This window comes from Saccostrea echinata, unplaced genomic scaffold, assembly GCF_033153115.1.
Source record: "Saccostrea echinata isolate AGI-Se365-2 ecotype Australia unplaced genomic scaffold, CSIRO_AGI_Sech_v1 ptg000048l, whole genome shotgun sequence".
Taxonomy (NCBI): Eukaryota; Metazoa; Mollusca; class Bivalvia; order Ostreida; family Ostreidae; genus Saccostrea; species Saccostrea echinata.
In genome coordinates this window covers 51183-65259 of record NW_026889797.1, presented here as the reverse complement: position 1 = coordinate 65259, position 14077 = coordinate 51183, and the positions used below count along the sequence as shown (strand labels likewise).

The window sequence follows — 14077 nt, the reverse complement described above, 5'->3', positions numbered from 1 at the left end:
TATTACCACGAATGCACTTATCTTTATTCTGTCGTCTATCATTAATGGTCATTTTACCTATATCACTAGAGAGAACCACAACTATGACAAAAACTCTGCCCACTGGACATCAAACACTATGCAGTCATAAAATGGTTGATATAAACAGACGGAATGTACAAAAAAGTGCAGTCATTTATGTATAAGATCAATTAAGTTTTCTCTTTAGAATATCGGCCACAAATTTTATACGTGACGGCAAAATTTAAGATATTGTGCCCGTTTAGTCTCCGACAAAACATATATTAAATATCTTAATGAATGTGAAATCACTAAAATACAATTTTGACATGCCTGTGCATGAACATAGAGCGATTTTGAGAAATATTTCGCGGATTTCATTTTCATAGGTTGATAAAATTACATTATAGGTTACAATTACATTATATTGAGATTTTTTTTTTACAGATTTTAAATTAATTTTCTCCCACTGACGACAATTAACCAGAAAAGAAGCTAAAAGAAAAAATGCATTCAGTGTAACCTGAATAAAAATCATACAGTATTGCACTGTAAAACTTTTAAAATCCTAAAGCTTCCACAATTGCGTGCATTACACGCCCTCTATTGGCAGGACCACGTGCTCTCCCTCCGCCGGCTCCACCTCGTGCCCCGGGACCAAGACCTAACTCAGCAGCTTCAGCAGGATCCATCATCAATCCAGCTAATCTTCCTAGATCCCCAAATCCTCCTCCTCCGCCTCGCCGTCGGCCACCTCCTCCCCACATTCCGCCTCCGCCTCCGGCACCCCATCCACCAGCGCCAGCACCACCCGCGCCTTGTCCCTGCTGACCTGCAGGAACATCGCCAGCTTCAGGAGCAAGGCCGAGCACCTCTTGCCATTGTCTTGACATTCTTCGACCACCTCCTCGTCCTCCTGCAGGAGGTCCCCATGGGTCTGGACCAGGCTGTGCCCAAGGGTCTGCCGCTCCAGCTGCACCACCAGCCCCTCCTCCACCACCTGGTCCCCAAGGATCGGCTGCTCCACCGCCTGCTCCCCATGGATCTGCACCACCACCAGCCACGTTCCATGGATCTGCTGCACCCCATCCGCCCACTCCGCCGCCTGCTCCGCCGCCGCCTCTAGCGCCAGGTCGTCTTCGACCAGCTGCTGGAGGATCTGGGGGTTCGGGTGCCAATCCTAACATCGTGATAAGCTGTTTGCTCATTGCAGTTTCCACTGCTCTTTGTACCGGATCAGGAGTTGTAGGTGGTGGTGGTGGTTGGTAATTTTGTTGGGAACCACCCGATGTAGTGTTGTTGTTATAATATGCATATTGGTTTTGTCTCTGTCGTCTTTGCTGTTCTTGTCGCTTTCGAATCTGACTTCTGTATCCTTTACCGACTATATATGGATCTCGTGGGTAGCTTCGTCGTCTTGGAAGCCGAAGGAATCGCCTCAGCTCTGGTAAAATGTTCAGAACAGCGGTACTTACAGATCCCTTGAGATGGGCAGGATTAATGTTCATCGATCTAAGGAAGTCAGCGCCAGTGGCATAAAGAAGTGTCATAATGGTTTGTTGATTTTGTCCCATTGAACGGATCATGCTTAACATGACGTTTCTGTGAAAAGAATAGATAGAATTTAAAACATATGGTCATGGAATTTAAATATGTGTATCTCATATTCTAGACCTGAAATGCAAATGAAAATATTTTGTTAAAAAATAACAAAGTTTACAGTTTAAAACTAATTGCAAAATAAATAATTCTAAAAAAAAAAATAGCTAATTCCATGAAGAATAGGAAAATATTACCTACGGAATAAGTATAAGTTTGAAAACCGGCATTTGTTTCACCTCTTTTAAAATCATAATTAAAGGCGTTTGATATCTAAATTTTATTCATAAATGAACTTTATAACTGAAAAATACAGATACTCTTCTTCTTGTTAAAAGTTGCCTACACTACATAATACTCATTCCTATTTGCCTTTTCTAGCAAATACCATTTCAAACCCCTTTGCCACACATCGAACTTACTTAAAGATATTGCACAAATAATAGATTTTCTAGTAAACATCCCTCTTCTTCTTTATAAAATAAGTTTGAAAACTTTACCGTCTTTACTCTTGATAACCTAACCTTCTAAATGCCCAGCCTCCTGAACAAAGTACTAGTATTCGTAATTTATATTGATATTAAATGATATTAAAACGTTATATCGTCAGTACCACAAGAATCTTACCTGGATATTGGATCCACAGACTCAGGGGTTAGATCCTTAACGTCAATAATGATTGGAGGTTCCGTGGGAATTGGAGTAGTAGTAGTTGGAGCCATAGTAGTGGTAGTAGGTGGAGGGACATTAACTGGAATATCGAACCGAGAGGACCCAACTTCAAGGAAATTATTCCACTTATTTACGTTGTTTCCAGTGGACTGAGAATCGATATTTATCTGGGTATTCATTGAGTTCATTTTATTAGAAGAGCTTTCTACTCCAAGACCCCAAGCAGCCTGGCTGGATTGTGTAGGAATCACTTGTACATTATTGGAAGACACTCCAGATTGTATCATATTAGATGAACTGGAAGAAAAGGAATTGGGGCCTCCAGATTGGAATGAATTGGTTGAATCGAATGTGTCAAATGTATTTGAAACGCTTGTCTTATATGATTTCGAAGCACCAATAGTGTCGAAGGAACTAGACGCGCTAACTGCATTGGACTTGTCAAAATTATTCACGGAACTGCTACCAAACGACATGGAACCACCCGCCGAAACGTCTGTGCCTTGTGATGATGCGTCAGATCCACTTCCCACTTGGAACCCTGATAGGGATTGAAGGTTGACGAAAGAGGCGTCCCAAGGGGTAGTGGCCTGTGTTGTTGTTGTTGTATGTCTTTTAGTGGTTGTGGGTGGTGGTGCGGCAGTTGTTAATGGTAATGGGGCTCTTGTGGTGGGCGCTGGTGTTGGGCGTGTTGTAAGCGGTCGTACAACTGGCTGTTTAGCCTCTTGAATTTTAATCTCTTTTGTTAAAGAACCAGCTTTATTTACTTGTTCATTCGAAGTTGTTTTTCCTTTGCTAGAGGAGGACGCTGAGATCGAGGTTGATGAAGAAGAGGTTGAAACACTCTTTGAGGAAGCAAGGGAAGAGCTTGAAGAAGTTCCTGTATTTTCTAGGGAGTAAGCTGCATCCCAAGCCCCTGCTGAATTTCCAGTAGTGGATTCAATCGGCAAAGTAGAGTCAATGAAGGCACTGTCCCATGAAGAACCAGATGTCCCAGTTCCTATGTCCATTCCACTATTTGCTGTATTATCAAAGACATATGTAGTGTCCCATACATTATTTGCTGCTGTACCTAAGTTAGCAGTATCCATCATGAGATCAACGTTTCCTGTCAAAGCAGTGCTGCCCCATTCTGGTGCTATGTTACCAATTCCAATGGAATCAATCATACTGGCATCCATTGCTTGGCCATCTACAGCCATATTTCCCACGCCACTAATGTCCATAGCAGATCCACCTGCAATGTTGAAAGTAGAAGAGGAAATAGTAGATCCAGCGTCAACTTTTGTCTTTTCAAGTGCAGGTGCCTCTGTTTGAGGTGGCAATTGGGTGACAGTTTTAGCTTCCTTAGTGGACTTTGTTTGTGATGACGATTCCGATGGAACGTTTGCAGACTGGTCTACTATGGTATCTCCACGTTGTACTTCTATTTGAGTTGTTGCTATTTTATCCTTCTTCACATCTCCTTGCACAACTTCACTAGCAGAAACCAAATTAGATTCTGACTGAACTGAAGTTGACGAGGAACTTACAGATTTTTGAGTTTCAATCTTGTTCGCTTTTTCCAAAGTAGTAGCTGTTGGAGCCCCAGCAATTTGTTTTGTCATTTGAATCTTTTTTGATTGATCTGTAGAATAGGGGAATGTTTGCTTGCCTCCCATCTGAACTTTAAGCATGATATCTGTTAGAGCTTTAAACATATTGGCTAATATGGCATTGGGATCCTGTGCTGTATTCTTTGATATTTCGGCCTGCTTGTCAATTTTGCTCTCACTGACAGTGCTAGTTTTCGTAGAAATAACAGCATTTTGTTCTCCTTGAGAACTTATCTTTGTGTTTCCACCTGTAAGAGTTTGTTCCACATTTGCTGACATCAGTGTTTTACTGTTTTCACTTCCTTGTAACCCATCAATTTTATTTGCTGTTGCGCTTGTTTCTAATGTTGATTTTGAATCCGTTTTTCCTTTACCTGTAACCTCCGTATTTATTTTGCTTGTTTCTACAGCTGTCATTCTTTCAGCAGTTGAGGAACCCTCTGTTTTTGTCACTTCGACAGTGTTAAATTGAGTATCTTTTGTCATTTCCGAAGTAGAACTTGATGAATGTGCAGATTTCCCCTCGATGCTTTGACTAGGGGCAAGCGAATGTGCTGTAACTGCTTTTAACTGAGGAATAGGTCTGTCTCCCATATCAATTTGCTCATTAGTGGAAACAATGACTTGTTTTATAATGGGTGCCGGGGGCGGAGTCAATTTACTAGATGATTTTTCTACAGACAATACAGTGTAAGATGAACCCGTCTGACCTGTCTTTGAAGTCTCCACTTGTGAATTTGACTGGATTGCAGAAGATTTGATTTCAGACAGAGATGATGATTGTATTACAGAAACATCAACACCCAAGTCTTGAGTTAAAGGTTTTGATGTCTGTACCGGTTCTGTTGTAATTTCTGGTGTCGTTGGAGCTGCAGTTGTCGTAGTTGGGGCCTGTGTCGATGTTGTAGTTGTTTGTTCCGTTGTAGTTGTTGTTGGACGTCTAGTCGTCGTTGTTGATGTTGTTGTTGGAGCTTGTGTGGTTGTTATAGCTTCTGTGGTCGTCGGTGCCTTTGTAGTTGTAGGCGCTTCTGTCGTTGTAGTAGGTGTCGTAGTTGTGGCTTCAGTTGTTGTAGTCGTGGCAGCTGTTGTTGAAGTGGTAGGAGGGGGTGTAGTCTCTGGTAAGGAAGTGACAAATCCCATTCCAAAGGCTGAGTCGTGTGCAACTTGACCTCCGGCAGAAAGAACTGGGCCAACCTCTAGGGCAGTGGTGTCTGTTAACCGTAGAAGTGTGTGGTCTATTCCACTAGGAATGATTCCTGCATCAAAACCAGATGATAATGCTTGGCCACCAAAATTTGAAGAAATCACAGAACCTTGAGGGATATTATCATTAGAAGAGCCTTGAGAGAAGCTAATATCAGCTGTCGATGATCCTGTGCCCCACTGGTCTAATCCACCCATCATATTTGCGTCATAGGGAACAAATGTACCAGTGTTTTGCATTTCTTGTGTACCATCAATCATCATATTTGGTTCGCCGGGAGGAAGGGGTACGGATTCCACTGGGCCTGCAGTCAAAAATTGTTCACCAGCATTGCTTGCAAAAGAAGACTGAGATGTTAAAGATGACGTCTGATCCATGAATAACGAATCCATTTGTTGGGCATTTGATCCAGATGCATGCAACCAGCTATCACCTCCAATGTTTTGTTGAGGATCTGGAGGCAAATTGAAATTAATCTGATAAGGATCATTTATGCCATACTGAAGCCCTAGTCCTTGATTAAGACCTTCTACAACTAAATTCTGACTTTGCTGCGCATTTTCTAGGCCATTTGAAATTCCCCATTGATTATTACTTTGACCACCAATGTTGATACTTCCTTTTATTAAAATTGGATTTGAAATCAACTGATCATTTGTCTGTGCTTGGGAAGTTTTCAGATGTGATCCACTGTCTGGTGGAAGGATACTTGGCGGTATTTGTGGTGGAAGTGTTGTGTCGATGATCCCAGAATTTTTGGTTTTCTGAAAGGTGTCATCTTGAACAATTTTAGAATTAACTTCTAAAACAGTAGAAGCTGTCGTGACTTCATTAGGCAGAATAGTGATGACTTCTAAATTCTTCATAGTGCTTGACTCTACTGGTTGTTTAACATTTGTGTCTCCATTCAAAGTTTGACGAGTCTCTTTAGTGGTCTCGACTTTAAGACTTCTTTGGTTAGGAATGACTTGCCATTTTCCAGCACTGGAGGTCATACTAGATCCAGATGATTCAATGTCTTTTTGAGAACTTGAAGATACTGAAAAGGATGAAGCTGAAGAAGAAAATGATGATGACGAAACCAAGGGTTTTGAAGATATCTTTCTTACTGTTGTTGTGTTGACCTGTACAGACTCGGTTCTGGCAGTGTCCGGTCGAACTTGTTGCGAGTGAGATGCCAGTTTATGTGCAATTTTTCGGGAAGGATTGGGTTCTCTTTTCTCTAGCAGTATCTTTTCTATCACCTCGGATTTGACATTCGGTAAAACATTATTTGAATTAAGAATTTTGTTGGTATCCTTGATTCTGTTGCCCATTAATGTGAGTTCATGTCTAGCAGAAAAAGAATTCTTTGCTTCTTTGCGTGGGGAGAAGTTTCCTCCCAATGTGACTGTCACTCTCTGTGTTTGTGTGTTAGCTGTATTAATCCTATTTTTGCCCTCCTCTACTGTTTTGATATCTTCCTTTACTTTCATACCCTGGTTGTCTATCGGATTGACCTTTTGTAAAAGTGTTTGTCCTGTTTCTTTTGTTGATGATACTGCTTCAGATCTTAAAACAGGAACGACGGGCTGCTGCATCTTTGCTTCAAGGTGTACTGAAGCTTGGCCTCCATCTTGATTTCTTGGACTAGACATCATCTTTTGGGTCATTAAAATGGAGTTTTTGGCTTCTGTTTCAGTCACTTGAGACATTTTGCTGTATCCAAGATCAGCTGGGCGACTAGAAAGAGATCCTCCTGTAATCATAAGAGAAGGCCCCGACATAGATGAGGGAACTACATAATTGTTGTTATTACTTGGAATAACTACAGTTTGAGGATATAACGCACCGCTTTCAGGTTTTGTTGATTTCTGATTTACACTGACTTCAGTAATTTTAGTGGAAACTGTATTGTCTGACGTTGTCTGAGGAACTGCAATTTCTTTTGATTTTGTTTCAGCCGATACTAAAACAATCGGGTTTGATAATACCAACTCCTTATCTAACGTGGATTCTTTATTGCTTTTGGAAGAAACATTAATTGTTGGAAGTGCTGGTTGTGGTTTTGTGGACTTTGTCTCTTTGTCCATATTTGTCTGTTCAATTTTAACGTTCTCCGTCTCTTTTGTGACCTTTTTTGTCAGAACATCTAATTTTGCCTTGTTTTCAGTTTTGATTTCAGCTCCAGACATCTGGTGGCCATTTGAAGATACGAACCTTGTAAAATTTGTATTTGTGATCTTCGTTGAAACTGAAGGTATGTTTACATTAGACCTGACCTGCTGATTTACGTTAACCTCTGCAGATCCACCCAATGTTTGTATGGGCACGCCTCCAGATCCACTAAAAGATGACATTCTATTTAAAATAGTTTTCCCATTGAGAAAATCTCTTGCAGAAATTCTTAGGGAGCCTTGATTTTTGTTCTGCACAAAAGATGGTGTTACTCCGCGATTCTTCTTTCTAATCTCAGTGCGGATTACTTTCTTGATGCCGCTAGGGGTATTTGTGACTTGAACGGTTTGAATGGTCTCAGCATTTCCACCTTGTTTCACATGTTTTACAAGCTTCCTTAGTTTCTCTAAGGCCAATGATACAGCTGAATGTGGCTTTCTGTCTATTCCACTATGGGTGTTATTAACTACAAAAGAGACTGTATGAACCGTTTTTGGTCCAGGTATACCAGGAATCACTCTCGATGCTAGCCCACTTCTGATTGGTACGGAACCGTCAAAGCCCGAAGTGGAGGATCCCGATCCCGATGACGCAGACCATTTGATAGACGTTAAAGGTGATGACTGTGACATTGAAGAAGATGAAGACGAAGATGATGAAGATTTGACAACCATAGAGGAAGATCCCATACTTGTTTTGTTTGGAAGTGGGGGAGAAATTAGACCAGTCTGTCCTTTCATTGAACCAAGGAGCCCAGATGTGCGGCCAGAATTAGCATTAGCATTAGATCCCGAAAAACTCAATGTGGTTTTCTTTACAGAGAAACTTCCATGTGCCTGAGTTACTGGGTTGGGAGTCACAAGCGTGGTTCTTTTTGAGCGAGATAATATCTTCCCATTAAACTCTGAGGTTGACTTAAATCGGTTAAGAAGGTCTGCAGGATTGACTGTTTCTTTAGCCTCTGTTCCAACTTTGGTGTCTATTGCGACCTGCTTATCAACATCTGTTGCTCCTTCTCCGAGATATGGCAGCATAATGCCTTTAGGTTTAGGCACATTACCGATAGAGACGCTTGGAAATGCCACATCAACATCCTTCCTCATCTGCACCTCATTATTTGCAACCTTATTTGATGTGCGAATATTTCCATTAAAATCAAAAATGGGTACAATTGGTTCGAGTTTGGCTTCGTTTTGTAAGTATCTGAATGCCGATCCCGATTTCTGTTTTTCATCTGTGGAAGATTTGATGTTTCTTTTGAGAATCGTCTCAGGTGGTAAGATCGCTATGTCTGCACAGTTGTAATATTCTTCTTGTGGGCCACATCCGGTGCGACTGGAGCCATCCGGGCATTTTCCCCAGTTCATAGCTGCAAAAATTATTTAAATTTTATTAATTTAAAAGCTTGCCGAAATTTGATAACATAATGATTAAAAAATGCATTTAAGAACTACGAAGCAAAGTCGCAAAACGCCCCGTGGTGTGTTTATATTTATACAACCTTATGCATGGCGCTATTGAAAGTGGCCTGAAAAGCTACAAAAGTTTTAATAATTGTGTGGTGGTATGACGTCTGCAAGCTTGATTAACCATACTCATGTTAATGTTCTGTATAAACTTTTGTTCATGGAAAATTACAATATTACAAAGGCAAAATCAGTAGATGTCTTCTAATGATTATTCTTTAACCTTCTTAGAAAATACAAATATACAAACGTTATGAATATTAACTATTTACTGCGTAAGAATAATCATTAAAATTTAACTCGAACAAATATATAGATGTAGATAAAAGATAGAAATGGAGAAAACGCCTGCCTTTCTCCTCTATTGCCACAACTGGAGAAAAAAAATAACAGACATGTTACTTTCTTTTGGCCAGTTAATTACATGTCCACACGTCAATATCCACACGACATCAAAGTAAAAAAGGGAATTCTTTTCCATATATATTTGATTACCTTCACCTGTCCTCTTCATTTTTCATTTATTTATTTTTATTTCATTATTTTTTTAATTATTATTTTTTTTGCAGGGGGGGGGGGGGGTTGCATTTTTTAAACAAAATTCTCAATCTTTTGAGATTTATATATTAAAGAAAAATTGATTGTGATATTTTCGGGGGAAAATATTATCAAAGTAAACAGAAATAAATATATTAAATGTTAGAATTATTTTTCGGTTGAACATTTATTGATCAATTTGATTTTTTTTTAGAATTGAAGTACATTGTACCATGAGTGAAACTGCAAAACTTGCTTATATGAGAATACAATCTATATTCAAAATTGTTTTGTTTGTTTGTTTTCGGTGTTTGTGGTTCGTAAAACAAGGCATGCCCTCAGGCATGCGCAGTGACATGTGTAATCCATGACCATTTTTGGGACAATAAAACACTTGTTTTTCTCCCGTACGATAATCATTAATTCTGCATAATAATGTCCGAACCAATTTGCCGCCGTTTAATGTGATGGTCATACACAGGTCACGCGCACGGTCATGGTTTTGTAACTTAAAGAAAACGACATGAAAATTAATAATTTAATTTTAAGAAAACGAAGATTAATCTTATAAGAAAAAAAAAATAGATTCTCAGCGAGAACATATAAGCCACTTTGAACATTTGCAATATTATTTCATATCATAAAACCCAGATGTAGAAGGGTATTTGCTCTATTACATTTTAGTTGAGGAGAATGTGTGATTACTGTGCATATAAACTTTGGCCCAGAGCAACTACAAGGAACGTCTCATTTATAAGTGAATCAACAACAAAAAAAGAAAAAGAAAAAAAAAAACACACTTAATGCTATGGAAGATTGAAATATCATTTTATGGATCCGCTCCTGTAAATCATCAGTAGTTACATGTACCTGTTCGCCATTTCCACTGCAGAACACACCTCTCACAAGCGACCCCGCTCGGAAGTGTTACTCGTAGGTGGATCATACCCTCTTGCGTCGGTTCAAAGCGTTTTCCGTGTCCGTCAATCTCTAATGGATATCTATCCAAACACGCCTGCGTCACCGGAACTGAGTCTGACACATCCGGACACAAACGGAATTCAAAGTATCCTCTCATGTTTTTCTTCACTTCCACAATTACGTTTATAATAGTGTCATTTGTACTATAGTACCGGGAAATAAGTCCATTAGAGAATTTCCCGCCAACTTCGTTTGAATGAGGAGTGACGTCGTGAGGGTCACCACAAACTCCACATTTCCCAGAATTCAGCTGCCACTGGCGCTGTAAATGAAAAAAAAAAAAAGAATTCAATACGGACTCACATAGAACTAGGATTTATTTTTCTTGTCTGTTTTGATTTGCATGATTCAGTCTCCTTGTGGAAAAATATGACCTATTCCTTTTATAGCATTTATCAATTTGTATTTCATTGCAATTAATTTTTTTTAAAAACTGATAGAAAAAAAATATATATTTAATATTAATTAATAATAATTTCTTTCTATTATATACGTTCCTGATAAGAGTCCTTTTTTGATGTGGACTTTTGTTATTTAATTATATTTTTTGTTAATTTTTTACATTTTTGTCTTGTGTCAATTGGCCGTTAAGTAATTTATTTGCAAATAAACGTTATTCTCAATGGATAACCATGCAAACATCAAACATCCATCGGCTATTGTCCTTTTTTCCGCCTGGCTGCTTTTTTCTTTTACAATGGCCGCATTAATCTTTTTTACCTGCTTAATAATATGGTTTATATATAGATATTTTTATGGAGCTGCGTGCTCGATTAGGACTGCTTTATTGAAATTTCATGACTGTGTATTTATTATTTGACATGAAAACATGCTGAATGTGCCCATATGTAGAATCTGGGCCCTCAAATCCTGTCAACGTGTTTGTATCATTTTTATTGAAGTGTCCGAGAATGTCACTATTTAAAATGGGGATAAGGTACCAGGTATGAAAAACTAATAAAATAGTAATTTTGTTTTCAGTGTAGTAAAGAATAGAAAATGCGTAGATTTGAATGGCACATCAAATTAAATTCTTCAAAGATGTTTTCTGCAAGCTCAAAGAATTCATTTTATTTTTTTTTTAATTGAGGGAAAGGAAACAATTTTAAAAGGGCATTCTGAAAATAAAAATGATGGCATTGAAAATGTTGGTAAGATTGAGTAATTTGCAATTATATATTAATTATATTCTTCCGGATTGTGTATTTTAAATTGAAGGTTACCATGTAAACAAAAAAATAAAATTCTATATAAACAAACTTTTAAAACCCAACTTACCCAATATCCCCCGCAATTCAATCCATCATCGTCACGATTAACTGGACTTTTAAATCCTCGTCGCCATAGGGATGACCTCTGTGCTGGTTCTAAAAGGCGCCCTCTAGCATTAATAAGTGGCACTAAATTTGAAACAAAGGCGACGGCGAGAAGTATGCTGAAATTAAAAAAGATTAAAATGAATCTGTCTCTTGATAATTTATCTAGTAAGTTAATATTAGTATAAGATTTCAGAAGTCATGATCAAAAGGTCTTGCACTATATTACATGTATATATCAAGTAGGGGAATATAATTTGTATGATTTATTTAAGTAGTGATGTAATTTGGTATTTTAATGTGACCAAAAAATGGATTTCTTAAAGTACGCAATCTTATTTATAATTTTTTTTAACCCCCCCCCCCAAATCATTGATATTTTTCATCTAAACGAAAAATGTACATGTAGTATATATTGTGCAACTTTTAAAAATACGTAATTATGTTTAAGGGCCCCCGGACCTTTTTATATTCCCGATTATTTTGTATCGTGGGAAGGTAGGATTATTTGTCATCGGGCTGTTCTATTACCCTGTCATTTGTGATTCTTTATGTCCGGAGATGTAGAATAATAAAAAAGATCAAGCGTTATGCAAAGGTCAAAAGTTGAGATGAATGCACTCTACTTCTTTATAAACTAGCAGTCAATTTGTCTTAGATTTGAAAGTTACATGTTTTACAGTAAACAGCGATGAAATTAAAATCATTAGCATTAATTGGGTGATTTAATTAATATTTATTCTTGATATACATGTAATTGTATCATGGATGTGTCCATATGAGGACAGCGTATTAAACAATGTCGACTTATGATAAAATTTCGAGACAAATGAATGATAGCAACGGCACAAATTATATGATTTTTTAAAGTACAAATTGGTTCACAAATGATTAATGATATTTACAAATAGTGTATTTTCTCGTGTATGCATCTTTTATCTCGTTGAAGCATTATTCATTTGGTCTTTTTTTTTCATTCGTTGGTACTAGACCTCATAAATCCATCTTATATATAGTGATATCAGCTAGGGTTTTTTGGTATCAGAAAGTCCAGACAATTTTTATGTACATTGATTGTTTTATTTATAAGTTTAGAGAGGAGAAAGTTTTTACATAATATACACATAGGTATCGTAATAATTCGTTATACGAAAAAGTCCCAAATACATGTGGGTTCAAAGCAGGCTTAAAGCTACATCTTCTTCTCGCAACTTGTTTATTTTCCTAATAAGTACATTTCTTCCCCCTTTTTAAATGACTTTGAAAATTATGCTATTTTCGTCTGCTGATTTTTATTTGAAAGTTGACTATAGTCGTGCACTTATTTTAATTTTCAAATAAAAATCAGTTAACGTCACTACTGTAACAAAATATATTGATATTATACAGCAGGCTACATACAAACTTATCTCTATGAAGACCTGTTACTAATTGATACAGAATATACCTCAATTATACCGAGTTTCTAATAAATGTCGCCACCGTAATTATTTTATGATCTTCGCATATTTGTCCTATGATCTCGCGATATCTCGGTAAATCTCGTAATGGATACAGAACTACATTTTTAATGAGCTGAACGTGTCTGTGGTTTTTTTATGTGGCGACGGCTTGCTGAGGTCCAGAACTTAATTTAGAAATGTTATTTTAAAAATAGATATCTTCGATATAATTATAAACAAAGACAAATTAATGAAAATATTCTGATAGTTGATTATCCTTATGAATTTAATCTTAATATTTTTTATTGTTCAAGGATGAATATGCGGAATTCCCAATCAGTGTATCTCATGTACATGTATATATATATATTCCATAAGTTAACATAAAACTTCAAAATAATTTAAAATATTGCAAGTTATTTTGAATGTTCTTTCAATGAATTTTTTCAATCTTTCTCACTATTTTTTTAATAATCAAATGCAGATTATTATATTCTGAAACATTTTGTATTGAAATAAAAAAAAAAAAAATACTAGTAATAGTGCACATTGTCATGTAATTAATTAGGATGCAAATTAAACCAGACTGAATCATATGATTAGTTTACTTTTACATGAAGTGATATTTAATGGTTTTATTTTCATATATAGTAGTTATTTAACTGTGGTAATCTTTTTCTGTCTTTGTCTTGATTAATCAAAATGCAACCAAGAACAAAAATCAAATTAAATTTTCATTAAGTAATATAATATCTTTTTTTGTGAATTATGCAAAAATGCATGAAAAAATATTTACCTTTTCGACTTAAAGCGAATCATCGTCCTATATATATAAAACGCACTCTCCCTCTTCGAAGGGAGAAAAAGTGTTAGCGACTTCCAAACTTGAAGTCTCTGGCGCAACGCTCTGTCCGGCCCAAATCCTGCTAATGCGTGTCCACGAAAGAAGGAAACGGACTGAGATCGGGGATATACATCAGTAGAACCGCAATAGACAGTTTTATTTCTCCATAACTTGGACATTACCGAGGAGATTATTTTTTTCTTTATTTATGGGGTTCGGCAAGGGCACCCACTGTGGGGTTATTGTTTTTGTAACAAATTTTGA

The 14077-nt window shown here is 37.3% G+C and overlaps 1 protein-coding gene across 1 annotated transcript; it reads right to left on the bottom strand.

Moving 5' to 3' along the window:
• Positions 1–552: 552 nt before the first annotated feature.
• On the bottom strand, positions 553–13788 carry LOC133203099 (serine-rich adhesin for platelets-like). The gene is made up of 6 exons (XM_061338948.1): positions 13766–13788; positions 11490–11646; positions 10101–10473; positions 2227–8596; positions 1028–1602; positions 553–991 (listed from the first exon to the last, which is right to left on the bottom strand). Exons 1-6 carry the CDS (start codon positions 13786–13788, stop codon positions 561–563), a joined length of 7929 nt encoding a protein of 2642 aa, XP_061194932.1. The 3' UTR covers positions 553–560.
• Positions 13789–14077: the final 289 nt, after the last annotated feature.

Bases quoted from the DNA above. Each gene is read 5' to 3' on its own strand.
- LOC133203099 (XM_061338948.1), bottom strand. From the start codon at position 13,788: ATGATTCGCTTTAAGTCGAAAAG. The intron at 10,474-11,489 runs GTAAGTTGGGTT...TTTCATTTACAG, and splicing joins TGAATTGCGGGGGATATTGG to CGCCAGTGGCAGCTGAATTC. The intron at 992-1,027 runs GTGGAGCAGCCG...CAGGTGGTGGAG, and splicing joins AGATCCATGGGGAGCAGGCG to GAGGGGCTGGTGGTGCAGCT.